Genomic DNA, 27349 nt, shown 5'->3' on the forward strand with positions numbered 1-27349 from the left:
GATGGGAGTGGTTGGGTTCTAAACCTACTTTGAAAGTACAGCTGATGGATTTGTTGAATGGGGTAGAGGCCATGGAAGCAGTGCCTGTGAAACAGGGCTCAGTACCGGGGTTCAGACCCCTGTCTGTGCTGACAGCTCAGAGCCTGGAGCCTGCTTCAGATTCTGTCTCCCTCTCTCTCTGCCCCTCCCCCACTTGCACTCTGTATCAAAAATGAATAAATGTTAAGAAAAAAATTAAAATAAAAAAAGGGGCGCCTGGGTGGCTCAGTCAGTTGAGCGTACGACTTCAGCTCAGGTCACCAACTCACGAATGTGAGTTCGAGCCCCGCGTCAGGCTCTGTGCTGACAGCTCGGAGCCTGGAGCCTGCTTTGGATCCTGTGCCTCCTTGTCTCTCTGTTGCCCCCCACCCTTTCTCCCTCTCTCTCTCTCTCTCAAAAATAAAGATTAAAAAAAAAAAAAAGAATGGAAAAGGAGAGTACATGAACTCGAAGCAGTGAATATAAGCCTCCTGAGAGATTTGGCAAAGAAAAGAAATAATGAATGGTAAGAACATATGCCACGCAATTCTGAATAAAGTTTATTAAATAATATGTACAGCAAATGTAGTAATTCAACACATCCATTTATCAAATCAATCCACCGCAATAAAGAAAAATAAATGAATGGAAAAATCTGTGTCTGCATAGTACATGCTCTTGGTGTGTAAATGGCAACACTTTAAATTAATTGGTTATATATAATGTCAGTTATTTTTCTTTCAGAATATAATCTTCTTTGTAGTAACTTATTCTAGCAAAAGAACTTAATACTACTGTAGATAAATAAGACAGCCAAAAAACAAAAAAAAAAACAAACAAAAAAAAATCAAAAACAAAATAAAAAACCTATAACTGAGATCACAATTACCTTCTCTCCCAGAAAGAATGATTATTTAAAATTTTAACACTTTACAATGGCTATTTTTGTGCTAAAAATCTGCAGGTGAGTTATTTGGAATTCCTTCATTTAAATAAAAATGCAAAAAACTTCATGACTTCCTTATTTCACCCCCCTTCAGTTCAAATTTTTAAAATTATTTTTCTATACAAAGTAGGTACATGGGCTATACAAAGTTAAATATACATATTTACAGTCCTACTTCTTACGCATATGATTTTTTTCTTTAACTGATCCCAGAGAGACTGCAAAAGATAAGTAGTTGGGGGCTTGCCTTTACCCAGAAGCATGGCTAATATATCAAAACGTGTTGCAAGGCATGGCGCCAGTTAGTTGCACTTGCTATTAATAAACCTGTATAAATATTTCAGCATAAAAATAGGTATTTTATATTACTAAATGTTTGAGGACAAAAGAGCAGTTGGAAACTTTGTTCCTTGTTCCGTCATACATAGGAAGCTGAAGTTTGATGCAAATTTTAACATGATTTTATTAAAGACGGGCAAATTGGTGAGGCATACCTGGGTTTCTGAAGATATACAAATGCATGAGGCTGGCATCAGATGCAAATGTGGCTTTACAAATTGGTTTTATTTTCTAGCTGTATTGAAAGAGGTGTTCAAAATTACCTACTTAAGAAGCACCCCTCAAAAAGCTATTAGAATAAGGTCGTTATTAATGGTTTGCATCTAAGAAAGACCAGGAAACACATTAGCCAATACGAGAATTACGTTCCAAAACTGAGTGAAATGCTGTTGTGCAAAATGCACGTGCATATGCACTTGTACTATAGTCCCTCAGAGAGTCAGACAGTGCCCTTGGATGCTGAAGTCGACCTTCCAAAGCAATGAGTGTTAAAGAATATCAAAAAGTCTCTTTCTACCAGGAAGCTCCTCCACCACACCCCCACCCCCTACCACCACCATTAGTTCCACTGCCTCATCCCTTGGGGCTAAGGCTCTGCTCTGTCCTAGCTAAAAACAAGTGTCTCCAGGAAGAAGTAACACATTCCTCTTACCGGTCATTTATACTCCAGTGTGAGGGAGTCAGTGGCAGGTTCTTTCCTGAGGCCAAGATTTGAAAGGAGGACAGGAAGAGAATGAGGCTCTCTGATGGGGGTACGGGGGTGGACAGGTGATGGGTAGATGAATGGCAGACACAGAAGGTGGGACGGAGGCACTGAAGACAAACTCTGCCTACCTGTAAAGACTCCAGGTTTTGGGACAATGGTCCTGGGGCAATTCTGAGCTACATGCAGAGAGCCAGGATTCCTGTATACACCCTACCACCTAGAATTGCTACTCCTGTTTGTGACCTTGGATGTGTATTTGTGGGGAGGATAAGAGTGTGAAAACTGGAAACAGTTCCAAGAATTTCCAGCCATAAACTACCCTCAGAGGAAGGTTCTTCTAAGCAGCCTAGTTGTTCAAGAGTGAGCTCATGGAGACAGAAATACGACAATGCTTCCTAGAGTCTCTCCAGGGAAAGGTAATCTCCTCCTCCTCTCTCATACCCTTCTTCGCACATATCACAGTCTCTCTTGATTCCGTATTTGTGTGTGTGTACCTCTCCAATCACCTCTGAGTTCCTGGCGGGCAGGGAGTGGGTCATTTCTCTAGTTTTCTAAGGGGTCTAGCAGAGAGGCTGAGAAACATCCTTGAACTGGATGGAGATGTGACTGGAGCACCCCGGGTGTCACAGGGCCCTCCCTCCTCAGATGTAGCCCCGCAAAGCACAGACGTCCTGGGAGTGGCGAACGAACCACTGCCTCGCACTTGGGGCCGGGGCATGGGCACCTTCCGCTCGAAAGAGAAGCCTCACCAGGGTGCATCGGGGCTCACGACCCTGGGCTACTGCACTGTGGGTGGTGCCTGAACTGCTGCAGGGAGTCTGTGCTAAGGTGTGGAGCACATCCTGCTCATCAGTGGCCCCAGCATCCGGCGTATGTGAAATGATTCACTGGATGTCATCCTCGGTACCTTGTCAGAATAGGCCCATCAACCCCAAACTGCCCTCACCAAAAACAATCCAGAAAAGAAAGGTTAGCAATGGCATTCTGCTAAATGAAACTGTGCTAAAGGTGACCACTTACAAAAGTCAGAGACATGGGAAAGAGCACACTGCAAGTGACCTCGATAACTACAGAGCTTCTTAACTTAATCACCTGGGAATACAAATATAACTATCTGACCTGGGCACCCCGCTCCCACGGGCAAACCTCATGTTCTTTTCTGTCTGAACACCAGGGGCGTCAAGAGCAATGCTGCATGCGGGCTGAATGCACAGGGCACCTGTGTTCTCCCTCCATTTCCCCACGTACCCCAGGAGTGAGGGACGTGGTCTTGGGTAGCCTGGGGGCCTCCAGGGATGGCCTCGGCAGCCCGAGCTGATCCCCAGCAGTGTTTGGAAATGGGGCTCTGGGTGGCTGGGGTGTAGAGCCTTTGGAGAATGGCTAGGGGTCTGCCTGATGCTCTGAGGGCTGCTTCCGGCTAAATGACCCCTTTGAGCAAAAGCTGGTCAAGGCTGGGGCAGCAAGAGGCATTTCTGACCTCACTGATCCTGGCCCGTGTTACAGGTCAGATTACCCAAGAGGGGGAGAGGCAGGGAAGGCTTGGAGTGGCTCCCAGAAGCAGCTAAGTAAATACAGATTTGCCTCATTCCTTTTTTCTCAGTTCAGCCTGCCTGACACTGTATGTTCACACAGGTTCAGGCTTCAGACACAACACTTCTCTGTCCCTCTCTTTTGCTTCTTACTTTATCCACTGCGTTAGTTTTCCTACTGACTCAATGTTTAAATAAAGAGACCAGTTCGTGAATTATGCTTCATCCTCCAATAAAAATAATCTCTGTGGTTTTCAATCTTCTTATAGATACAAAGGCTTTACATAGTTGCCTGGAAAAGTACCAAATTGCCTTGTCCTTCTTGAAGTACCTGTAAAAAAACACACACATGCAAAATCAAAAGACTTACTATGTGAGTTCAGAGGGGGCCCCCTGATAACAATGCAGCATATGGTTTCCAAAGCACATTTTTTCATCTTATCTCATTTACGCTATCAAATAATGCCTGGTGGTAAGCCAGGAAGGTATTCTCAGTACTCCCCTCTTTCAGATGAGGAAACTGAAGCTCAGAGAGCTTAAGTGACATTACTGAGGTCCCACAGTTTAGCAAGCATCAGAAGCAGGCTTTGAACCCAGGACTTCTAACTCCCAGCCCTCTGCTCTTTCTGATACTTCTTTTGGGAAAAGGGAGCACATTTATCTAATTTCTAAACTGTAAGATTTCTAAAAGTCCACTGGATATGACCACACATCAAAAGGAAATTCCTCCCAGAAGCCTGTGCCTAAGCCCCAGATTGACTCCCTGTCTTTGCTTCCAACCTCTTCACGGTTCCCGCTGAGCCAGGAACACTGAGCTACCTGGGCGCAAAGCCCTTCCCCAACTGCTCTACATCCGGAACTGCTGGATCCCTAACCTAGTCCCTTCCCTTGGGATGGGTGGGGGGTGGGGACCTGGGCAGGGGTGGGGGTGGGGATGGTGGCGGATACATGCCGGGTCATTATTCCCCTCTCGCTGGCAGATATCACAATAGGGACGATTGCTTCCTTTCCCCAATTGGCTTGGATATAGCTTCAGAACCCTGGTGAACACAGCATTTCAAGCAGCCGCCACCAGTAGGTCGGGGCTGTTGCCCAAAGTGAAACCTCAAGCTAAAAAAAGGGCGTCAAAACTAAAGACCTCTAAAATAACTAGTTGAACCCCTAGGGAGGACGGCCAAGGAGGCTGCAAAGAACCAAGAGTACAAAGCCCAGAGATGTGCTCCTACACCTGGTTCGACCTCTCCTTACGGATGAGAAAATAGGCTTCCACTCTGAGCACCAGGTTACGTTCTAAAGCACCTGAGGGACTGAGCAACATTCCTTTACCCAGCTGCCAGGGACGCCCCCAGGAGAGAATTGGTGCCCTCCAACAGTGCCCCGTGTTCCCATAAAAGACATAAGCACTCCTGGAAGAGTTTAACAGCTAAGACATACGAGAGTCACACTCTCTGATAGGACAGCCACAGGCGGCTGAGCACTCGAAACTGGGCTATTCTGAACTGAGCTAGGCTGTGATGGTATAATACACACATTGGACTCCTAAGACTTAGATATTTTACATCCTCCTTTGGCACTAATGATTTTTTATACTGATTACACGTTCAAATAATATTTTGAATGCGTTGGTTTTAATAAAATATATTGCTAGAATTAATTTTCGGTTTTGTTTTACTTCTTCCGATGTGGCTTCCAGAAAATTTTAAATTCCATACATGGCTTGTGTTCTGTTTCCATTGGACTGCACTCCACGGGAGTGCTGGTGGCTTCTCAGATGGGGCTTCCATCTGAACAGAATAGTTCAAGGTAGTGGGGAGCCTGGGGAGGTTTCTGGGAGCCTGGGGAGGAAGGGGCAGCTTTCTAAGAGGCTGGTGAGGCCTAGGCAAATCTTTCTGGCTTCTCACATATGCCGAGGCCTTGCCATTCTCACTACCTCGGCCCTGACTGACTTCACTTTAGCAAAGATTTTCCAGAGAGATCAGGAAAGAGCTGGTCTTGGGAAGAGGATAAAGGTAAAACCCTTTGTACAAGTAAGTGTAAAACAGACGCAAAAAGTGAGCCAGTGGTCCCCAGCAGCATGTTTGTGCCTGTGCAGAAACAACAAAGGCTATGGGAGAGAGAGGCCTAGTTCAAGTACTGGCCCCACCACTGGCTACCTGGGTGACCTGGTCTAGTTATATAACATCTTTGGGCCTCAGTTTTTGAGTCTGTGAAATGGAGGTAATTCTTATCTTGTTTGTTGAGATCTTCAATAAGAAAGTACATGAAGCAAGTATCTGCTTTGTAGCAAAATCTTAAAAACTGTTGATCCTTCTCCTGTAATGGTGACTCTTTTGTTTTAATTAAGCAAGCTTCTTTTTAAAAAAGGTTTTATTTATTTATTTATTTGGGGGGGGGCAGAGAGAGAGCACATGCATACGAGTTGGGGAGAAGCAGAGAGAGAGGGGAAAGAGGATCCCAAGCCGGCTCCATGTGTCAGTGGGGAGACCAATGCGAGGCTCTATCTGAGAAATGTGAGATCAAGACCTGAGCTGAAATCAAGAATAGGACCTTAACTAAGTAGGTTGCTTTGACTGAAGTTATTAAAAGCCTGGGGGCACCTGGCTGGCTCAGTTCACTAGCCATCTCTCTCTCTCTCTCTTTTTTTAAATAATTTTTTTTAAGTTTATTTATTTTTGAGAGAGAGAGAGAGAGAGAGACAGAGCATGAGCAGGGAAGGGGCAGAGAGAGAGAGAGAGAGAGAGAGAGAGAGAGAGACAGAGGGAGACACAGAATCCAAAGCCGGCTTCAGGCTCTGAGCTGTCAGCACAGAGCCCAACGCGGGGCTCAAACTCACGAACCGCGAGATCATGACCTGAGCCGAAGTCGGATGCTTAACTGACTAAGCCACCCAGACACCCGGTGAGCCATCTAACTCTTGATTTCAGCTCGTGATCTCACGGTGTGTGGGTTCAAGCCCCGTGTTGGACTCTGTGCTGATAGCACACAGCCTGCTTGGGATTCTCTCTCTCTCTGCACTCCCCCCCCCCCCCACTTGTACTCTAAATCTCTTAAAATAAATAAATAAATATTAAAAAAAAAAAGTTTTTAGAAGCCTGAAGTAAATAAGGTCTTTGGAACATCTACACATATGCTTGAGTTTCATGGCTGAGACCTAGGCTCAAATTTTCTTGTGTTGTTTCTTAAGAGTTTTAAGAGAATAAAATCTGCACATGTAGTACAGATATACACAGAATACAAAGACATACAGAACTCAACCAATTTGAAATTGCCCTCTGTGCAGTCACTTAGGTGTATTTGGTTTTTGGGTCCAATACCATTAGTGTCATCCACACTGTCTCCAGAGCAAGCATAAACTGGGTGGCCCAGCATTCCTGATGGAGATACAGGATCTGAGAAGGCTTTTTTCTGTGCAGAGAACATTGCCTTTTGCATGGCTCATCACTCTTAGTTACTCCTTCAATATACAACTAGTGAGTAAAACATGAGGAGATCACTTACCAACAAACCATCCATCATCACATTTTTCCATGACATCAACAATATCTCCATCTCGGAGTTCCAATTCATCATCATTCTGTGGTATATAGCTATACAATGCTTGGTAGCTAAATCTAAAAATGAAAAACATTCACTCAAACAGTGATAGGATTAAATAATGAGTTTTTTAAAGCCCATGTGAGTTAAATCAGCACTTTGGTAGTGTTTCACACACATCAATGCAGATGAAAGTATTTTACTGGCTATTTCTCTAACAGTGGAGCTTATGGGGAGATCCATTCAGCATATAAGTAAATGAAGACTGATAGGGATGGGGGGGAGCCTCTGACAAGCAAGGCTATGATCAGTCCTTTCATTTAGTTTCATTTGGTTACAAGTATTTTGTCTAGATGCCCCCTCTTTAAAATTAACCAAGGCTTTTTCTTAACATAGGAGAATGTATGTAGATTATCAAAGATAATCAGAAGTTTCTTACTCCAGAGATAGACACTATATTCTGCTCATATACATTGGAAAGTGTAAGGCAATTGTATATGTATAAAATTGTTGTACTGATACAAGGATATAAAAAGTACATTCCAATGGCCTCACTATCTTGAGTTCCTTAATATGCTGATACATATTTTGTTAGTTGTTTTTATTTTTTTAAAGTTTTAATTTATTGTGGCACCTGGGTGGCTCAGTTGGTTAAGCATCAGACTTGATTTCGGCTCAGGTCATGATCTCACGGTTTGTGAATTTGAGCCCTGTGCCAGGCTCTATAGCTCTCTCCCGTTCTCTCTGCCTCTTATCTGCTCGCACATATTCTCTCAAAATGGATACACAAACATTAAAACAAAAAAGTTTTTTTTTTAATGTTTATTTTTGAAAGAGAGAGAGAGAGAGAGAGAGAGAGCGAGCATGCAAGTGGGGGGGGGAGAGAGGGAGAGAGAGAGAGAGAGAGAGAGAGAGAGAGAGACAGAGAGAGAGACAGAGACAGAGACAGACACACACAGAATCCGAGGCAGGCTCCAGGCTCTGAGCTGTCAGCACAGAGCCTGATGCGGGGATCGAGGTCACAAACCGTAAGATCATGACCTGAGCCGAAGAAAGACGCTTAACCGCCTGAGCCACCCAGGTGCTCCCCCACAGAAAGTTGTATTTATTCATTAAATAATGTCTACACACTAAGTAGAGCTCGAACTCATGTCCCCAAGGTCAAGAGTCACATGCTTTTCTGACTGAGCCAGCCAGGTGCCTCTAGTCAATTGTTTTTAAATGTGATGTCATTTTTCTGAAATTCTTGAACACTTTTTGCTTTCTTTCTGTCCCAGTGATGTTTGTGGTTAAGATTTTTATTTATTGTTAGTTGGCCTAAGGCCATTTGGTGTGTGCTGTTCTGTCTGTCCTAACAGCTCGCGGGAGAAGGCTGGACTATTTGTGATGAAATCCTGTAACTGCTTTAGCAACAGGGAAAAGTTTGGTTTAATTTATTCCTTTGACAAATACTTAAGAAGCATCTACTACGCACCAGTTCACAATTCTGTGTGCTCGCTATTCTGAAACACAAGAGTACCGGGCACAACTGTGCAAACGAGCCAACCATCTACCATTTCCAGCACATGCCAGCAAATGCCTGTGAGAGGGCAGGCGAGACTAGAGACAAGAGGACACAGTCCCCAGGAATGACAGGTTCGTTTTCCCCTTTGCTAAACCAAAGGGACTGTTTAATTTTGTGCATTTATCCAATGTTTTGATAATTTGGTAGGTGGATCTGTCTGCCAGAGGAAAGTCTCGAATGAGGAATTAAGAGATGCAGAATGATTTCCAGTTGGTAAGCACATACATTTTTGATGTTTCCATATTTGCCTCCTGTCTCCATCCAACTTGGACTCCTTAGAATTCCTTATCCTCCTCTTAACTTCCACTGTGGCTGCCTTGCTAGCCTCAGCTCTGGGAAATAACTCCAGATATCTGCTTCTCTATCATCACCCCCAGACAGTGGAGACTGGCTGGCCAAGGTCCCACAGCCTTGCTGCTTGGGTCCCCCACTCAGCTCTAATTTTGGATGGGCCTCATGCTGCTCAGGGCACTGTTCCTTTGAGTCCTTTCTCCATGTGGGCCTTCTCTGAGTTCCCCAAACACATCGTCTACCCTGAGTCTTTGCATGTTGTTTTCCTCAGCTGGGAAGACCTTTTACCTCCCTGTTGTAGCTCTCAAAACCATTTTGTCTTTCTTTTTTCTTTTAAAGTAATCTCTGCACTCAACGTGGGACTTGAACTCATGACTTCAGGGATCAAGAGTTGTGTGCTCTTGATGAGCCAGCCAGGTGCCCCTCCAATTTGCCTTTCAATGCCCATTCCAAATCTCCCTTCTTCTGGGAATGGAGTTTACCCCTATATGTTTAAAACACAGGAGACATCCAATGATTTTTTTTTTTTATGAGTGGATCAACTCTATTCATTTATCTCCAGGCAGAACCAATGACTCCTTCCCCCATATTCCCACAACACTAGGACTGACTCCACAACACAGCCCTCCTTTGCCCCTGAATGGCAGTTCACTCTTCACCGGTCTCTATCTCTCAGCAGTCTATGGCCTCCTTTATTTATCCACCCACCACCTGTTTCATGTTGGCTGATGGGAAATATGGCCCCAACTAGAAATCCTCAGAGAAGCTAGGGGCGATTTGTTCATTCCCCCAAATGGCTGCCCCAGACTTGGTCAATGACCCACTCTCTAAAGCCAGGAGTCCACCAAGCATGTGATGTGAGAAAGGAAGTTTGCCAAGTATACTTACAAATCTTGTGAGGTGTGACTCCTGTCTGGGGTGACTCTTCGCTGTTGGGCTTGAGGTTGCTGAGAAATGATTAAAGATGATTTATTGTCAGAAGGGGATACCTTGTGATGAAAGTCAAGGGGATGAGAAACAGTGCTGCAGTAATGAACAGATTTTTCGGCAATGTTTATGATCTCATTGCAAACTGCTTCCTGTGAGTGGCCCCGAGATATCCAGAAACCCCCATATAACAGTCAACATGGGGACAAAAAAACAACAAAAGAAAAAAAAAAAAGAAAAAGAAAGAGAGGAAGAGATGTAACATTCCAGACGAAGCACATAAGTCCAGGGAAACAACAGAGTTGAAGATCCAGGTTAAAAAAATAGATATTCCAGTAGTGAAGTGCAGGAGGGATCCAGGCGTAAGCATGGAAAAAACAGGTAAGATACAGAAGAATTTGGGATTTAGTATGACTATTAAAAAAAACCAAAGGCAGCAGCATAAAAGCCTGTAATTAGTGAATAACTTCAAGATAGAAATGCAAGTATGTATTCCCGATCATGCACTAACCATTAACTTAATCCCACATGGAGGCAGAGTACAAATAAGGTCTCGAAATACCTCTGCTTTCTGAGAGGGAAGGGGGTGGCCTAATATTTCCCTCTAGGACAACAGCCATGTAAATCATGGCTCTGTGAGTTAGCCAGGCATTACTCCAGTTGAGACTCTAGAAGTCAGTAAGGATTCTCTTTAGAAAAGCTACAGTTCTTATTCAACAGGCATCTTACCACATAGCTCTTTTCAGATTCTGTGAGATCAGGTCCTGCTCTCAATGAATGATGAGAAGGCTGTGATCACCAAGCAAATTATAAGGGAGACATTTTAGCAGATGTCACATTGGAACGGATTCAAAATAAAAGTGTGAGCAAATACACGTACCACACCATCACACTCGATGACACCGGATACTCGTGGCCTATGGCGCTCGAGTTTCCATGACAACACGGTGGGCGCACAGGAGGAAATGCAATGTACAGAGTTAGAAGCAAGCATCCAGGCAACAGAATGGGAAGTTCGGAGCATGAATGCAGTGAGGTGAGCATCGACAACACAGGGTCCCCAGATGGGCAGGAAAGAGACACAGAAGGGCTGTCTTATGGAACAGTTATGACCTTCCATAAAAACACACATTGGTCCTTTTGCTCTCAGCTGGCAGGCATCTATGGAAGGGCTGCTGTGCCGAAAGCCGTTGACTAGAAGCCTCCTCTGGCAAAGGAGGCTCATTAAACTAACAGGTATGCCATATTGGGGTACTTATGAAAACAGAGAGAAATGCTTCTGAAAAACTCCCCAGGAGTATCTGAAGTCTCAAACAAGACTGTTCCCCTGGAGAAGTCCGCACATGACACACTCCAGTCAGGTATGAGATGAGTTCAGATATCTCACAGGGCAGGGCCTGCTTCCAGAAATAGGACTGTGTGTCCTGACATAGCTGTAGAAATGAAACCATCGCTCTTCACTCACCAGCTCAGGTACCACATGCTGACATGGAAACACAGGTGCAATGATGGCCAAGCAGACCCGTTTTTGTAAATGGGTCTCCCAGAGTATAGGCCGGGAAGAGTGTTTGGAATCATTTCCCCTAGAAAGCATTCAATTCCAAACTCTCAGAACTTTCCCTAAATAAATATTTGAAAAGCCATCTTGCTTGGAGAAATGCCCCTGGTAATGTGTGCTAATAGCAATGAGCCACAGCAGCTCCAGGGCCTTCTCGAAGGGCACTCAGAGATCTTTTACATATGGCTCACTTGATTCAGAGAGGCCCAGGGCCTCCCTCGAGGTCACACAGTGAATTAGTGGTTGACTTGTTTTCTGGATTCATCTACTGGACCTTCTCTTTCATCCTTGGACCATTTACCATGTTATTAAGAGTGCTCACTGACACTACTTTCCATGAGTCCCACAGAAACCCTGGAGATAGGCAGAACAGGTTTTGTCATCTTGTTTGCTTTTAAAAGCCAGGAAGCTGACGCTCAGGGTGGTTAGTGCACGCCCCAACGTCCCACAGTGAGCGAGAAGTCGAGCTGCCGGGCTGTCCCGGGCACGCCACCACACCGCCCCCTCCTGCTCATCTCCACTGTAAATGGCCTCGTTCTTTAGGGTGTCTTGCAGGACCAACTTCTACTCCAGACATCATTTTTTCCAGAAGGACTCCTGTCCTTCTGGAAAACCTCTTCAAGTTCTCTAACTTCTTCAAAACTGCCATCTTTTAAACCTTGGACTCTGACAGGAGTAAAGGAAGAGACAGAGCTGCCAGGGGCCTTTTCACGTTCCTTCTCCCATGTCTCAGGACCCACAGACCTTTGCCAGGTGACCTTGTGTGGCTCTACTTACTACCCATCCAGCCTCTGGATCAAGGCTTTTGTGTAACAAAGGAAAGTAATGACATTTCCAAGCACTTGTTACGTGGGTTTTCAGGTGTCAGAAGAATGAAGTGTATTCTGGGTGACTAGGTGACACCCACGGGCAGATTTTGACAGAGGGAAGCTGCCTATCCCAGAGGACACGGAAGCCAAGGCTGTCACTTGATGGGATGCTGTTGGGCGCTGCTTCTCAACCTCTAGCATATGCCGGTATCGCCTGGGAATCCTGTTAAAATGCAGACTCTGACTTGACACGTCTGGGGTGCATCCTGAGACTCTGTCTGTCTATTGGCGATGCCCACGATGCTGGCCCACAGATAAACTTTGGGGAGCAAGGCTGAAGAGGACCTTAATTATCCTACACTGAAGTTCTTTGGCTAGCTACAGTGTGGCAAGACTGATCAGTCTGGGTCACACCTCATGAAAATAAAAGTTGGCATAAAAACCCAAACTTCAGCTGGTGGCCTAATGACCTCAGGCCAAATGGAGAACAAAGAGAGGATGTGGACAATCTCTTCACATGATGTCCACAGCTTACAGAAGCCCTGTAGCATCTTACAATCAACTTAATCTCAAAGGAGGGACTGGCACTGATCGTCAAGCAAATATTTGGTGCTTAAGAGAGGCTTGGTGAATCACATACAGTAAAAAGAACCTGATATTTTATTAGCCCTTTTTTTTTTTTTTTTTTTTTTGTAAAGCACTTAAAAACAAAAGCTTTAAAAGCACATGGAGGTCCATCACCTCATCTGACTTTTATACTAACCCTTTGACTTGGAGAGGGTGGAAAAGGACATTTTAAGGCTCAGGGAAGTGTGAAGGTTTGCACGATGTGGCAAAGCCACTGAGGACTGAGTCCTCGGTGTCTAACTGACATTCACCACCTCCTCTCGAGCCACGTTGGGATGTCTATGATGATAGCAACCAACACCCAGCTTCTGCCCTTTGTGAAAGTAGACACTGTCCTGTCTCTTCCTGAATACTTTCTCTGCATGTAAAAGGTACAGGGTACGGTAATTGATATGGTCCAGTCATGAACTCAAGGATCCACAGTACTGGATGGATATTGACATAGCTAATACCTTCCTTGGTCTCAGGTCGTATCCAAATCAGAGGATAATCATCATCATAGCCTTCGCATTGAGACAAAGTTAACATCTAGTACAAACTGAAGTTGTCCCCGAGAGGTAAGGATAGTTTGGTTCCTTACTCATAGTGTGTGGGATGAGGGACAAAGGCAAGATAAACATTTATCCTATTAGCTAAGATTCAATTTCTCCCTGGTTGAAATGGATTCCTTATATTTAAATCAAACATTTCAGGTAGTTGAGATGTAAACCACTTTTCTGGGGGGTGTCGTGTGGCAGGTGAATCCTCAGGGGCAGTAGAGACCACTGATATTCATTGTAGGGATTTGTCCTTTACTTTGAAGGCTGTTGACCCTCAGATTTTTTTCCTTTAGGTATAGATTTTTCTTTCCCTGGCCCCATTTTCTAACTGTATATAGCTTTATGTATCTCTTTCTCTGAACCTGTGCTGTCCAATATGGTAGCCCATAACACTTGAGATGTGGCCAGTATGAAATGTGCTGTAAGTGTAAAAATACTTACACTTTTGAAATACTGGATTTCAAAAACTTAGCACAAAATTTAGAATGCAAACTATTATCGTTCATAATTACTATATTGATTATATACTATTATATCAATTAGTAATTTTATCAGTAGTTTAATACTATTTTAGATATGTTGGGTTAAATAAAAGATATTGTTCAAATTAATTTCATTCATTCCATTGTACTACCAGAAAAGTTTAAATTACATATATGACTCATGTTATATGTCTCCTGGGCAGTGCTGCTCTGCACCCTCCCCCTACTTATTTAAGCCTAAAAGTAGACAAAGTTCTAACAAGGACCTCATCCGGGGTTAAGAATAAAGGGAGTATTATCTTACGCCAAGTACATTTCAGACTCTTGGAGATGCGCCCCAGTTTTTCACGTTTAGAAAAACAGCCATCAGCCCAATAGACACACAGACACACACACACACACAGAGGCATTCCCCACACCCCCATCAGTAAGCAGGAGTTAGTTACTGATCCAGAAACTGCTTTTCTTCCATATTTGCACACGCACTCACACACTGCCCCCTGCCTTGGTCTGGAGGGCTCACTTTATTCTCCCAGAGTGAGCAATCCTGCATGGACCTGTGCTCTGTTTCCCTTCTATCTGCAGTGCACAGAAGTGCCCCAGGAATCTGACCCTGGCCTCCCTGGGGCTATTAATCCCTCTGGATCCACAGAACACCTGGCACTAACACGGGAGTTAGCAAGCATTCTCCTCCAGCTTTGGGTATGTGCCCAAGCCCTGAAGCCCCAAATAAACTGCCCGCAGGGTACAGAACAGCAGAAAGTCCTGGAGATGTGAACGAGAGTAAAGAACTCAACCTCAGTGTGGCCTTACCCCCCTGGAAGCATCTCAGGCCCCTTCTGCCCTCCTAATACCCCAGAGTGGCTCAGAGACGGCATTCCTCAATTCACCACACACACCTATCTTCTCACCTGCCCAGACCCCACCCCACCTCTCTTTCTGGTGACCCACACTGGCCTCCCAGGAGGAGACCTGACTGGTTATGAGGAAATCTGCGTTCCAGGCTATGACACTAACTCGCTATCTTTTGTGCAAAACGCTTAATGTCTTTGAATTTCAAGTTCTTAGTAAAATAAGAGGATTGGACATGATTTACATAAACATTCTTCTTGGCTCTAAGTTTCTAACATAAGAGTACATGCATCCTGTGAATTGAGAACCAGGGCTGGGCAGGGCTGACCTGCCTTAAGAACAGATGCACCCCGGGGCGCCTGGGTGGCGCAGTCGGTTAAGCGTCCAACCTCAGCCAGGTCACGATCTCGCGGTCCGTGAGTTCGAGCCCCGCGTCAGGCTCTGGGCTGATGGCTCGGAGCCTGGAGCCTGTTTCCGATTCTGTGTCTCCCTCTCTCTCTGCCCCTCCCCCGTTCATGCTCTGTCTCTCTCTGTCCCAAAATAAATAAAAAATAAAAAAACGTTGAAAAAAAAAAATTAAAAAAAAAAAAAAAAAAGAACAGATGCACCCCACTCAAGGCCCACTGAGGACTGGGTGGAGGGCTTGTGACTGCAGCCTCCAGATGTACATGGAGAGCTTCCTTCTGGCAGCATGGGAGGTGAGGGGTTGCCCTGGACGGCGGTAGATTTGCAGCTCTCAGAACACCACAGGCACCTGGGCCTGAGGTGTCAGAGGCCTGAATGGTTTGGGCTTCTGGTTTTCAGCTCTAGAAAACCCCCATAGGACCCTCAAAATGGGACCCCACCGGGGCGCCTGGGTGGCGCAGTCGGTTAAGCGTCCGACCTCAGCCAGGTCACGATCTCGCGGTCCGTGAGTTCGAGCCCCGCGTCAGGCTCTGGGCTGATGGCTCGGAGCCTGGAGCCTGTTTCCGATTCTGTGTCTCCCTCTCTCTCTGTCCCTCCCCCGTTCATGCTCTGTCTCTCTCTGTCCCAAAAATAAATAAAAAACGTTGAAAAAAAAAATTAAAAAAAAAAAAATGGGACCCCACCAAGTTCTCCTTCAGTTTATTAAGAAAAATATCCCAGCTTAGGGGCGCCTGGGTGGCTCAGTCGGTTGAGCGTTGGACTTTGGCTCAGGTCATGATGTGACTGTTCATGAGTTTGAGCCCTGTGTCAGGCTCTGTGCTGACAGCTCAGAGCCTGGAGCCTGCTTCTGTTTCTGTGTTTCCCTCTCTCTCTGCCCCTCCCCTGCTCACGCTCTGTCTCTCTCTCAAAAATAAACATTAAAAAAAATAAAAAAAGAAAAGAAAAATACCCCAGCTTAAACATAAAACAAATTACAATCAACCGGTTCAGGTATTTACCACCTAAACACAACCCTCTTGCAGGCTACTCCACAGAGAACACATTACTTCGTTGTAATCTGAATCTGATTACAACACTAAACCCAAACACTCAGCCTTGTCCTCATGGTCTGTAATGTGGTCTGTTTCTCTCCTAAAGTGATCTGAGGAGTAATAGCAAATGTGTATCCGAAGATGAAGAAATCAGAAGCTTTCCAAGAGGATGCCTTCATACTCCAGGTACGAGACAGCAGGGAGAAGCACTAAGTTAAGAGTGCAAATTCTCAATTTTCTAAACTCTGGGTTTGTTCACACAAAGTAGAAGGATTCTTCCATTTTCTACCTTCCTCTCTTCCCCCACCTCCATCTTCCTCTCTTAGGTGGGATGGGAGAAGGAGGATAAAGCAAACTTTTGTTCCTTTTCCCTGTGGCCTGGTATCATCCAACAGGTATTTATTGAGTCACAGTGACATGCTCTGTGCGGGGCGTGATCATCTCCATGCTATCTCATTTCATACTCTTAACAAGGTGGTCAACATTTACCTCATCTTACAAAACTAAGACCCAACATGCCTGAGTTGGTAACTGAGGAACCAGGACGTGAACCCCGGTCTCTCAGACACCAAGTCCTGTGCATTCTATGACACCCTGATTCTCTGCACTTGTGCTCTGCCTGAGGGACACATCAGAATAGCTGGAGAGGTCAGTGATCAAGGAGGTACTCCTTGAGGAGGTACCTCGGGAGGTACTGTGTGGCTACACAGGCATGAGGGTTGCTATGGATACCTACCATCTCTCCTAACACCTTTTTGGGGGTGGACACTTCCACTTTGGGTCTTAGTTCCCTACTCTCAGGTGTTGAGATAACACCTGATTATTTTTATAACTGTGGCCAATGCCTCTCCCCTTCCTGCAAATTGTTAAAAACCCTCTGTACAGATTTAGAGATTTCCCTTCTGAGTAAAAGGAAAATGTTTCCAATTTTAGTTGGGTATCTTACCACTTTTTATTTCCTCTTTGTTCTCGTAAACTGCATTACATGCTTTCCCTTCTATTTCTCATTTCCACGTTCAGAGCAGGGCTAGGTCTTTGTTCTGATCTTTCTGGGAATGCAGCTAGCTTCCATGGATTCCGAGGGAATCCGCCAAAGCATCTTTCTGCCTTCAGCTGAGTAGCTCTCTCTCCTCTCCTTTCTCCAAGGCTGTTCTTGTGCTTCTCAGATGCTTTGAGGATCCACACGGCTTTTCTGAATGCTGCTTTTACTGTTGACTGGATTCCTTCTCTTTGGGACCCAAACAAATATCACAGAAACTTTGTCACTCTTCTCAGCCCTCAGTTTTCTCATCTCGTCATAAAAGGAGAACAGACGGGGGGGCTCTTAGCCTGGGCATGGGGCGGGGAGGCACGGACTCCCAGGGAGCCTTCGGATGGACTCAGGTGTGGATCTCCTGAAACTTGATGCAAAACTGGGTGTGCACTACCCTCGTCCCAAAACTACTGTCCCAGAGTCCACAGCTGACCTCAGATTCTCAAAGGTTCTGTGACCCAGAAAAGGTTAAGAGTCACTGGAGTAGATGATCTGTAAAGGTTCTTTTTAATTCAGAAATTCTATGAGGATCTCTCACACCAATTGTAGGAACTCTTAAAAACCACAGCTGGATGCCAGTCAGCAAACAGCATCTCTATCTTGGGAAGGCTCAATAAATATTTGATGATGCTAATGACAGATTTCCAAGATGCTCTTCTCTTTCACTGTCTTGATCACCCCAAACCTCCTTGGCCAAAATGATGCCTGATAAAATCCAAGAATTTGGTTGATGATTCTGAACTCTTGGGCATTTTCTTTGTATTTATGTCATTGTCTGCCCCCTCCCACCCCCGCCAAAGGGAAAACCTTTTCATTTTTCAGTTGTGAACATCTGCAGGTCTATAATAAACCCCCTCCTTAAAATTTTGGATTTGTTCTTTTTCTCCCTTTCATTTATACAGGAGTTTTAGCTAATCGTAGAATATCAGTGCCAAAAACAACTTTAGTTCTCTTGTCTAAATCTTTTGTTTATGGATAAGGAAGCTCCCAGAGAAGGGAAGTGATTCATCCGAAGACACACAGCAGGCCAACAGCAGAGCTGGCCCAGAGCCCAGGGATCCCGACTTTCGACACAGCGCTCTCCTTTCTAGATTGGGGTTCTCCTAAACACCCCCCGCACTTCATCCACACCTTCCGCTGTCCAGAGAACACACACCTAATAACGAGCAACCGACTCAATGTGATTTCAGCTTGGGAGTCTACAAAGGAGTGAAAAGCCAAACCTTACACAAGTGTTCACACATCCGCACAGCTGGGGGGCAGCAGGGGTGGGGCTGGACAGGTGACTCAGGGGAAGGAAGCAGCAATGCAGGGACTTAGCACCAAACAGGGAAGTCTGACAACTGATTCACAAGGGGCACGTCACGGTGGGGAAGGGGACCGGACACAGTGTTAGGAGGTGCGGACGAAAACCTACGTGCTATACAGGAGCCCCTCCAAGCTCTGCTCCCGGCCCCTTCCCCAGAACCCCCTTCTATGTACCTGTGGACACACTAAGCCTCACCCAAAGCTCCCAAAGCTCCATACCCCTGTTCACGTTCCCACCTGTGGGTCTTGGCTGGGCTATCTGCTTGCCTCGAATGACACCCTCTTGCTGTTTGCCTATTATAAACCTCCCTGTGTTTTAAGCCCCAGATGAAATGCCACATTTCTTACAAAGTCTATCAGACTGGCACCTTCCCTCTCCAGTTGCTTACTATTTCTCCTCATCTTGAACTTTCAGGGTGAACTACTTGACTCTCCTTTCCTGTCTGCATCATAATTATTTGTGAACATGTCTTATCCCCCACCAATGGAGATCCTACATTCCTTTCACTGGAGTCAGTCACTTGTTAATCTTTTCTTTCACTCAACAAATATTTATTGAATACCTTCCACATATCAGGAACCATGATCCCTGACCTTAGGGCGCTAACACTCTACTGGTGACACAGACAAGCAAAGGTAAGAATACAACAGAGCTGAGAAGTGCCCCCTAAAGTCTGGTGCAGGGGCTATGGAAGCAGAAGGTCAGAGCACTTAATCCACTTTTACAGGGGCTGGGAGAGGTTGTTAGGAAAGATTTCCTGGAAGAAGTAACATCTAAGTGGAGAAGTAAAGGGCAGGTGGGAATTATCCACACAAACAAGCAGGAAGGTTTTGGAAGGTGAAGCTGGCTTGCTGTCTAAATGGCCAGATCACATGAGGCCTTGAAAGCCTGTGAAGGAGGACACTTTCCTGAGAGCAACGGGAAGCACTTGATGACAGTTATCCCTCTCTGTTTCCTGCAGCATTAGCAAAGTGCCTGGAACATCCTAGATACTTGAGTGAAAGAATAAATGATCACAGCATTTCGGAATGTCTTTTCACTTAAGTTACTCAGCTAAACCCCCTCGCTTATTGGCCACATACTCAACCAAGCTTCCTAACAACTATAATAAAAGTGAACTTTTGGTTCAGTTCCCCAAGGAGAACAGCGACTGACAATTTTCCTGATCACACACACTGGCCTGCAATGCATTTATCCCAATAAGTGACACAGCCTGAGGCCACAGCTAGCTGGCAGGCCACCAAAGAACAGTTGTCCCTGAAGTCCTTTCCATCTTTAACTCTGTCATGCAAAGAGGGCCTCAAGGGGCAGGGAGCTTCTGGAGGTCCCCCTTTCCCGAGCGGCTGGCTCCGGGTCCCAGTCATATGAGGGGAAAGCACAGGGGTTGGGTGGGAGGTGTGTGGGCAGGAGCCCTTTTCACACAACTCCTCCAACTCTCAGAGGGAACAAGGCCAGGGCCCGGGGCTGTGCACACCCGTGGGGAAGGGGCTGGCCCTGGAAGAGCAGGAGGAAGGGAGGGGACAGGAAGTCGTACACTTGGGGTCTGGAGGCCCACCAAGAAAGGAAAACCAATTTTCAACAGGCCTGTCTTTCCATGTTGCCAGCTACCACCCCCAACTCCCATCCTCCATTAGGAAGTGGGAAGTATGCATCCCTAAACTCGCCCAGAGCCCCGGCACTACGTGCACGTCCTGGACGCGCTGGGTCCTGGAATTGGGCTGTGCTGGTGACTCAGGGCTGACAACAATGAGGTCTCTAGGCACTGTGGGCTGACTTAGAACATTTACAGAATTGTTACCGTGTCAGAGACATTAAATTCTTCCCAACTAGTTCCTTCACTATCTCTCCCTAACCAACTATTCTTTCCTTAACAGGACACACCCTTTTCTCCCTCCTAGAACACACACTCCAGGAGCCCCTGCTCTACCAGGCAAGGCCTTCCCCGGGTATTGCTATTTTCCCTGGGCCCCATGCTCAGAGGTGGAAAAACAATCTACTTTATGGAGCCTTCCCACATACCAGGCACCTCACTTACCTCATCTAATCCTTACAACTACCCTATGAGGGAGGGAAGACTTTCGCTCCTGCTTTGCACATGAGAAAACAGTGGCTCGCTGGCGAGAGGCTAAGCCTGATTATTCATCACTATTCCACACTGCTCTTCCCGTGGCAAGATCTTCCACTCCTAACCATCAGGCTGGAGCTGGAGGTCTGGCCTGGTCTGTGTCTCAGGCCTCTGTCCTCCTGTGGCCTCTGAGCCTACCTCTGTTACTGCGGTCATGATGCGGCTGTGTCTGCCAATCTCACTGGAACACAGGTTCCTCCAGAGCAGGAAGGCACTGACCCCTGAACCCTGCCCTAGTACAGGGTGGTGTCTACAGGTCTCGAATAAATATTTGTTGAGTGAATAAATGAAACTTTAGAGAAAAACTAGGGTTGCGGGCCTGAGGATCAAGCATGGTCTACTGTGGGCACTGTACATGGTAAATAATAAATGGGACTTAAGAATTCCATCTGATACTAAAGGCATTCTAGAATGTTCTCAATTCCAGAAGCAGCTCTAGACCACCCAAAATGGATAGCTGACCACATTCTGTTCCCACCCCATGCACTTGGCACTTCACACTCATTACTTCATGGAACCCTCTCAGCCACACTAGGAGGTAGAGCATCATCTCCATTTTATAGGTGAGGCTCAGAGAGGGCAAGGGACGCCCAGGCATAGACGGTAAGAGGTGAATGGGCATTCAACCCCAGCTACTTTGGAGAAGTTGTCCAAAGTCTTTGACTTCTGGGGTATTGAACAGCATAGCCAAAACTAGAATCATGCTCTAATTGCCAAGCTTACCCCCAGCCCCACCCTCCCATTTTTCAGCCCTCAAACACCCTAAGGCCACTGTGGTCCTTGAAATCTTTGCAGCTGACCCAGAGAGAAACTGGGCCAGTCCCATAAAAACCTGGTGTGTCCGTTCAAGGACCCTATATCTGCCTCCCAGGGCCCCAGCTCTGGTCCCCAGAACCAAAACGCACTTGTGCATCAGGACACAAAAGCCCTGTGCTCCCACACAAACACGAGACAGGACGCAGACCTGACGCAGCTGAGCACTGGCAGAGCGCCATGGGTTATGGAAACAAAGTGCGTCTCACACAAAACCAAACCACACGGAGCCAAACTGAAGCCTGGTGTTCTCAGCTGTGTTAGAGCAAATCGAGGAAAGTCTCCAAGGCCTGAATGGGCGTGAGGAAGGTCTTCCTTCTCACGGGCTTTTGCACCGGGCCCAGAGGCGCCCAAGATGGGAGCAACTTCTAAGTCACCTCAAGAGGCCCGAGTGCAGACTGTCCTTCGCCTCCAACTGTCCCCAGCCTGACACCTTAGTCGATGACCCCTGCGTTCCCTCCTGGGTAATATTTTTGCTCCCAAGGCAAGCACAGGGCTCTCACCGGCATCCACTGGGCCACGGGTGAGACGTCCAGCCCCCCTTGCACCTGAGACGCCAAGGCACACACGGTCATGCTGCAGGCCTACCTGGCTCACAGCACTCCCAGCAGCCCTCCTCTCAGCCTGCTCGCCACCTCTACGCGGCTCTGTCTGCTCAGCCTCCCTTCCCGGAAAAGGGCTACCCAGGGGCTTGCTGGGCCGGCTCTCCTCGGGGACGTGGAGATCTGAGAGTCTCTGTTCCGCGCTCAGGCACCTGACCACGTCTGAAGGTCGCAAGCAGCTCTTCTTAGAGATCTTGGGTGCTCCAGGGCATCTGTCACCTGCCTCCCGCTCTGCTCTCCTCTCACACTGTCCACGCTCTTCTCGCCTCAGCTGCCGCTTACCCTGGCTGCTAAAGGCGTCGCTGAGCTCGCAGATGACCCTATCAGAGCTCCCCGGCAGCGGCCGTGAGAAGCTTTCCGGGCGGACACCTGAGGGTGGCACGTGGATACCACTGTCCCCGTTGATGTGCAGGGAGGCCGGGGCACCGGGCACCAGGGAGGAGGCTTTGTGGGGGGGAGGCAGGGCCAGTGGGGACGTCAGGGAGCGTGGGGTGGAACGATCTGCCCAGCTCGAACGGGGCAGGCTGAGAGACAGGGAGGGCCCGGGCCTTGCCCACGAGGCGAGGTGGTCAGTGTTGTAGACAGAAGTCTCCGGCAGAGGAGGCAAGGGTGGGGTCAGGGCCAGAGACCGCCTGCCTGGGACCCCTACAGTCAGCGAAATCCATTCAGAGGTGACGGCGTGCATCTCAGGGGACAGGGCTCGGTGGGGGTGGGGCAGAGATGAGGGGGCCGGCATGAGGAGTTGGCTGTGACCGGGGGACTTGAAAAGAAAAGGAGAGAGAGGAGAAACAAAGGAAAGAAGCAAAAGGTACAAGTGTCAGCATAAAGAAGAAAGGAAAACAATCACAAGGGATATACAAAAGAGGAATGAAATGGAGAGGATGAGGACACTCTGGTGTCCCCCCAATGAAATCGTTTGGTGCGACTGGAGAGAAAGCAGAATGTCGGTGCACGCGTGTGTGTGCATGGTGTGTGCAGGTAGCGGAGGAGAGGTGAAGCGAGTGGTATGGACGTGGGAGAAAGGGGCCTGTCAGGGCATTTACAGATGGTGCTGGCCTGGTTTGCAGAGTCAGACTTTCAAAGGGACACATTCGAAGCTTCCCACCCCACCCCGCACCGCCCCACCCCACCCCTTCTACAACTGACCCACAACACCACAAAGGGCCAAAAAGGTGCCCTGCCACTTCTTTGGGTTTTTATTCTCTCCAGGGTTCTCAGCAAAGAGCCTTCCAGAGAGGAGGATGAGTAGTGGAGTTGTCTCGTTCTATAGTCGTGCTTGGCTACACCCCAGTGAAAAATCTCGCCGAGCTCCTCGTATTATCACAAAGCAGAATGGCCTGTGCCAACCCCACACCCTCTCTCCACGAGATCTCAGGATATGGATCTCGTTGTGCAGAAAGCCCTGGGTCAGCCCGTCTCATTCTTTCTGCCCAGAACCATCCCTGGGGTCAGTGACGGGCAGGTGGAAGAGGAGGAAATAATGAGAGGATGACAGAAAAGAGGCACCATCCAATTGTCATCCCGGGTCCAGTCACGCCTCTGCCACCCTCCTTACAACTGACCACGGTGGTGTGGTCAGTGTCCTCCACAGGAAGTCACTCTACCTTGCCTCTTCTGAACCCAAGGCCCTCATTCTTTCTTGGCTTTGGGAAAGTAGGGATGGATTTGGAACACTTCATGTTTTTTAAAACCAGTTTGTTCATGACGTTTAGGGATGCAAACATCTTATTACGCCTATAAACCTACTTCCTTTCAGCCCAGTGTAGCGATGCTATATGTTCCTTTCCCAGCCTGGTTCTTGCTTGCAAAGAATACTCTGGATCTAGTCTTTATGTCTGAGGACGAGAACATGCAATTCTCTCTTTGAATCTTTGTCTTCTGCAGGCCAGCCTTGGCCAGTAAGATGATGAAGAGAAGCATGCTGGGTCATGGTATGTATGGGACACTGGTGGTCCCCAGACAGCCAGCTTCACCCAGGGCAGGATGCTCCCATACAGAGTTTTGGACCAACTGATAAAGACTCTTATGTCTCTTGCCCCAATCATCTTACTCTCAGGGCAATCACCTTAAGCTCTTTCTTTTCCCCCAAATAAGCGTGCTCCCTCCAAGTTCTTAAAAAATGTCATTTGTATGCATGGAAACAAACCCTGGTGTGTGTTCTCTGCATTACTGCACACGGTTCTTAATCACAGCATGGAAGAACCACCCCGGGAGGCTGTGTGCCATCGGCACTGTGTATCTGTCATGAGTGTGAAAACCAGTGACGAGAGGCTTAGGTACCTGTGGGCTCGCGGTGGCACTACGACTTGGGGAGGAGGAGAAAGGCAGGTCGATGTAATCCACGGGGTTTTTCACCAGTGGCCGCTTGATCACGTCCACATAGGTGATGGGGAAGATGCCTTGCCGGGACGTCCCTGGGATCCTCCCTTCGTACCAGTTCTCGTCCACCTGTCGGAGCAGCGCAATCCTCTCACCCTGTAAGACACGGCGAGACGAGGGTCCTTGTCCCAGCATGCCTTGGTATGCCTGAGGCCCCCACCTGCACCCTGGGCCATGCTTCATCAGTTATCACAGTCTTTGTTCAGAGAAACCTTCCTTGCTAGACCCGGACGAAACCCGGATCATCGAGATGGGGATACTAACAGCAGGAGAGCTACCTGGAGGCTGGGAAGTCAAGCTCGGTCTTGAAATATTTCAGATTCATTCCCCCAAGCGAATAGCCAAACGTATGGTTTTTGCCTCATTTAACACAAAATCGATACCCAACTTTCTCTAAGGCAAAGGTTTTGGAGGGTTATCTTTTTCCTTCCTTTTTATAACTTTAATTTCCCCTGTATCATTATAGAAAAGTTAAAACACAAACATTAAGCAGAACATAATTGTTGCCCATAAAATGATCACTCAGGGAAAACCACTGTTCATATTTTGATAGATGATGTATTTCAGAGATTTAATTCCATGCATTTGAATTAGACTTGCACATATTTTTTGTTGTTGTTACAAAAATGGAGTCTGCACTGTATTTCCCTTTTCCAACCTTCTACATACAGTAAACCTCCTTTCTCAAGGAATATAATTCTACATTTTTAATGGTTTTGCAACAGCAGCTGAAGGGCCCACTGCAGGCTATCCTGTTGTACACACATATGACGACCTAATTACTGGTTCCCCCATATTGGGCATTTAGGGTGCTTCCAGTGCCTCTCTTTTCCATAAGGCAGCTCATCTCTTTAGCTGTTACTGCTTTGTTTGTTTGTTTGTTTTATTTTTTAAGTACACTTGAAGCCCAGCACAGAGCCCAATGCGGGGCTTGAACTCACAAGTATGGGATTAAGACCTGAGCTGAGACCAAGAGTCAGACGCTTCAGTGACAGAGACATCCAGGCACCCTTAGTTCATCTTTTTCTAAGGCGTGTGTTGATTTCCCTCTATACTCAATAAAATCAGTAACTAGTAACTGTAGCAATCCAGAGAGTTCTGACACGTGAAGAGAGCATCTGATCCTTGGGAAAGACGGCATCCATGCATAGCTTACTTGTCTGAAAATGAGCGCGCCGAGCTCCTCGAGGGCAGTGAGGAGAACCCCGCCATCTCCTATTCATTGAGCACTGACCAGCTGCTGTGTGCCGCTCTGGGGGCTTCACAGAGCCTTTTAAAACAGCTACAGAAGAGGCCCCTCTATCTTCATTCTACATATGAGCAAATGGCAGCTTGGAAAGATTCTTTAACTCCCCAAAAGTTGCACGGCTGATAACCCGTTAACTTTTGGCTTCAAAGTATTTCAAACTTCTCTTGGTGTCAAAGGACTTGCTCTTCTCTACGAGGGCGATGTTAATATAGTGTGAAACCTAGTCACCAACATTTACCATGTCATTCGGTGCTCAATAAATATTGATTGAAGAGGTCTAAGATTCCAGAAATACTGCTGTTAGTCAATGAACTTAATGTAATTAACCCGTGACAGAGACTGGGGTTTATTTTTTAAATTCCTCGCCTCAGAAAATTCTCCAGTTGCCTTTAATGCAATCCTTGATGGGGCACATCTCCTAGGCATAGCGATGGCACCACCAGGCTATATTTGGCTGTGACGCCACTTCCCCACCAAAACCCGGCCATCCAACAGAGCCCCAGAGCCGAGAGGAGAGGGCGCCTACCTTTCTGAAGGACATTTCTACTTGTGTATCACCATTAAAGTTGAACTTAGCAATGGCTTCTCCGTATTCCAAAACCTGCACTGGTGCCAACTTCTTGGGCTGAGCCTTCTCAGCAGGAGGAAGAAGCTGAGAAGAGAGGCAGAGAAGAAGGAAAAGAGCAGAAAGCAGGGCGAGGAGAGGAAGGGAGGAAACAAAACACAAGGTCTTGGTAAGTAAGTGGTGGTTTGGGCACGACGGGGTTCTTCCCCGGAAAGAGGAGCTACAGTACCTCGATGTAGGTGCGCGGGAAGATCCCCACCCGGCCGTGATGCTCTCCTTCGTACCAGTTCTGATCAATCTGCTTATAGATGTAAACAATGTCCCCCTTCTGCAGAGGAAGCTCCCTGTCGACAGAGAGTCATGGCATTTTAGCAGATGTTTCAAAATGTGGAAGATGAAGACACTCCAGTTTTCAGCAAAAGGAGACTTTGAGTGAGGTCAAAGGAGACAGATGATACAAGAGGGGGCTCCATATTTGGAAGAGAGAACCCTACTCTTCGGGAAATTACATCTCTTTTGGCATCTTTCCAGTTTTCTGTGGGACGGATGTAAACTTTTTTTTTTTTTTTTAAGATTTTATTTTTAAGTAAATCTCTACCCCCAACGTGAGGCTCGAACTCATACCTCCGAGATCAAGAGTTGCATGCTCCACTGACTGAACCAGCCAGGCACACTGAAAGGTTTTTTGAATTAAGAAAAAAAATGACTTCGATCTTTTTCCATTTGCATCAAACCAACAGCGTGGGAAGAAAGTCTCTGACTGCAGTCTGGAGGGGGGGTGCCTACTCTGCAGTGTGCCAGGAAGTCCCACGGTTATGCAACAGGTGCTGGCTCAACAACGAGGGCACATCTGGAAGACTTTACACAAAGTCAGCAGTGTGCTGAATGCAGGAACAAGGCAGACTTTGTGGGTCTCGCACTGGTAGACAAGATTCTGATCCTGAGGAGGCCCGTGAAGGGGACCTGGGGCATTTGTCTCCGTAAGAAAGAATGTCTTTGGCCAAGTTTATGCTATAGCTCTCCTTGCCAGTGCTCTGAATTCCCTCCTCTCTTCACTCCCCAATCATGGACACATGGATGTGCGACACGCTCAGCATATCCACTCCTGCTGGAGATC

The 27349-nt window shown here is 46.9% G+C and overlaps 1 protein-coding gene across 50 annotated transcripts in view; it reads right to left on the minus strand.

Annotated features, from left to right (window-relative positions):
- Positions 1-555: 555 nt before the first annotated feature.
- SORBS1 (sorbin and SH3 domain containing 1) overlaps positions 556-27349 on the minus strand; it is a 232296-nt gene continuing 205502 nt past the window's right edge. For 19 of the 50 annotated variants that reach the window (XM_058697256.1, XM_058697251.1, XM_058697242.1 and 16 more), the window contains 8 exons: positions 26462-26576; positions 26194-26319; positions 24320-24514; positions 22026-22799; positions 10584-10643; positions 9816-10006; positions 7037-7149; positions 556-3869 (listed from right to left, as the gene is read on the minus strand). In XM_058697256.1, coding sequence (XP_058553239.1) covers positions 3802-3869; positions 7037-7149; positions 9816-10006; positions 10584-10643; positions 22026-22799; positions 24320-24514; positions 26194-26319; positions 26462-26576 — 1642 coding nt within the window. In that variant the 3' untranslated portion in view covers positions 556-3801. The remainder of the gene's footprint in view (positions 3870-7036; positions 7150-9815; positions 10007-10583; positions 10644-22025; positions 22800-24319; positions 24515-26193; positions 26320-26461; positions 26577-27349) is intronic. The other 31 variants (XM_058697260.1, XM_058697253.1, XM_058697269.1 and 28 more) reach the window with 6 other exon arrangements.

This window comes from Neofelis nebulosa, chromosome 13 (assembly GCF_028018385.1).
Source record: "Neofelis nebulosa isolate mNeoNeb1 chromosome 13, mNeoNeb1.pri, whole genome shotgun sequence".
NCBI classification, from domain to species: domain Eukaryota; kingdom Metazoa; phylum Chordata; class Mammalia; order Carnivora; family Felidae; genus Neofelis; species Neofelis nebulosa.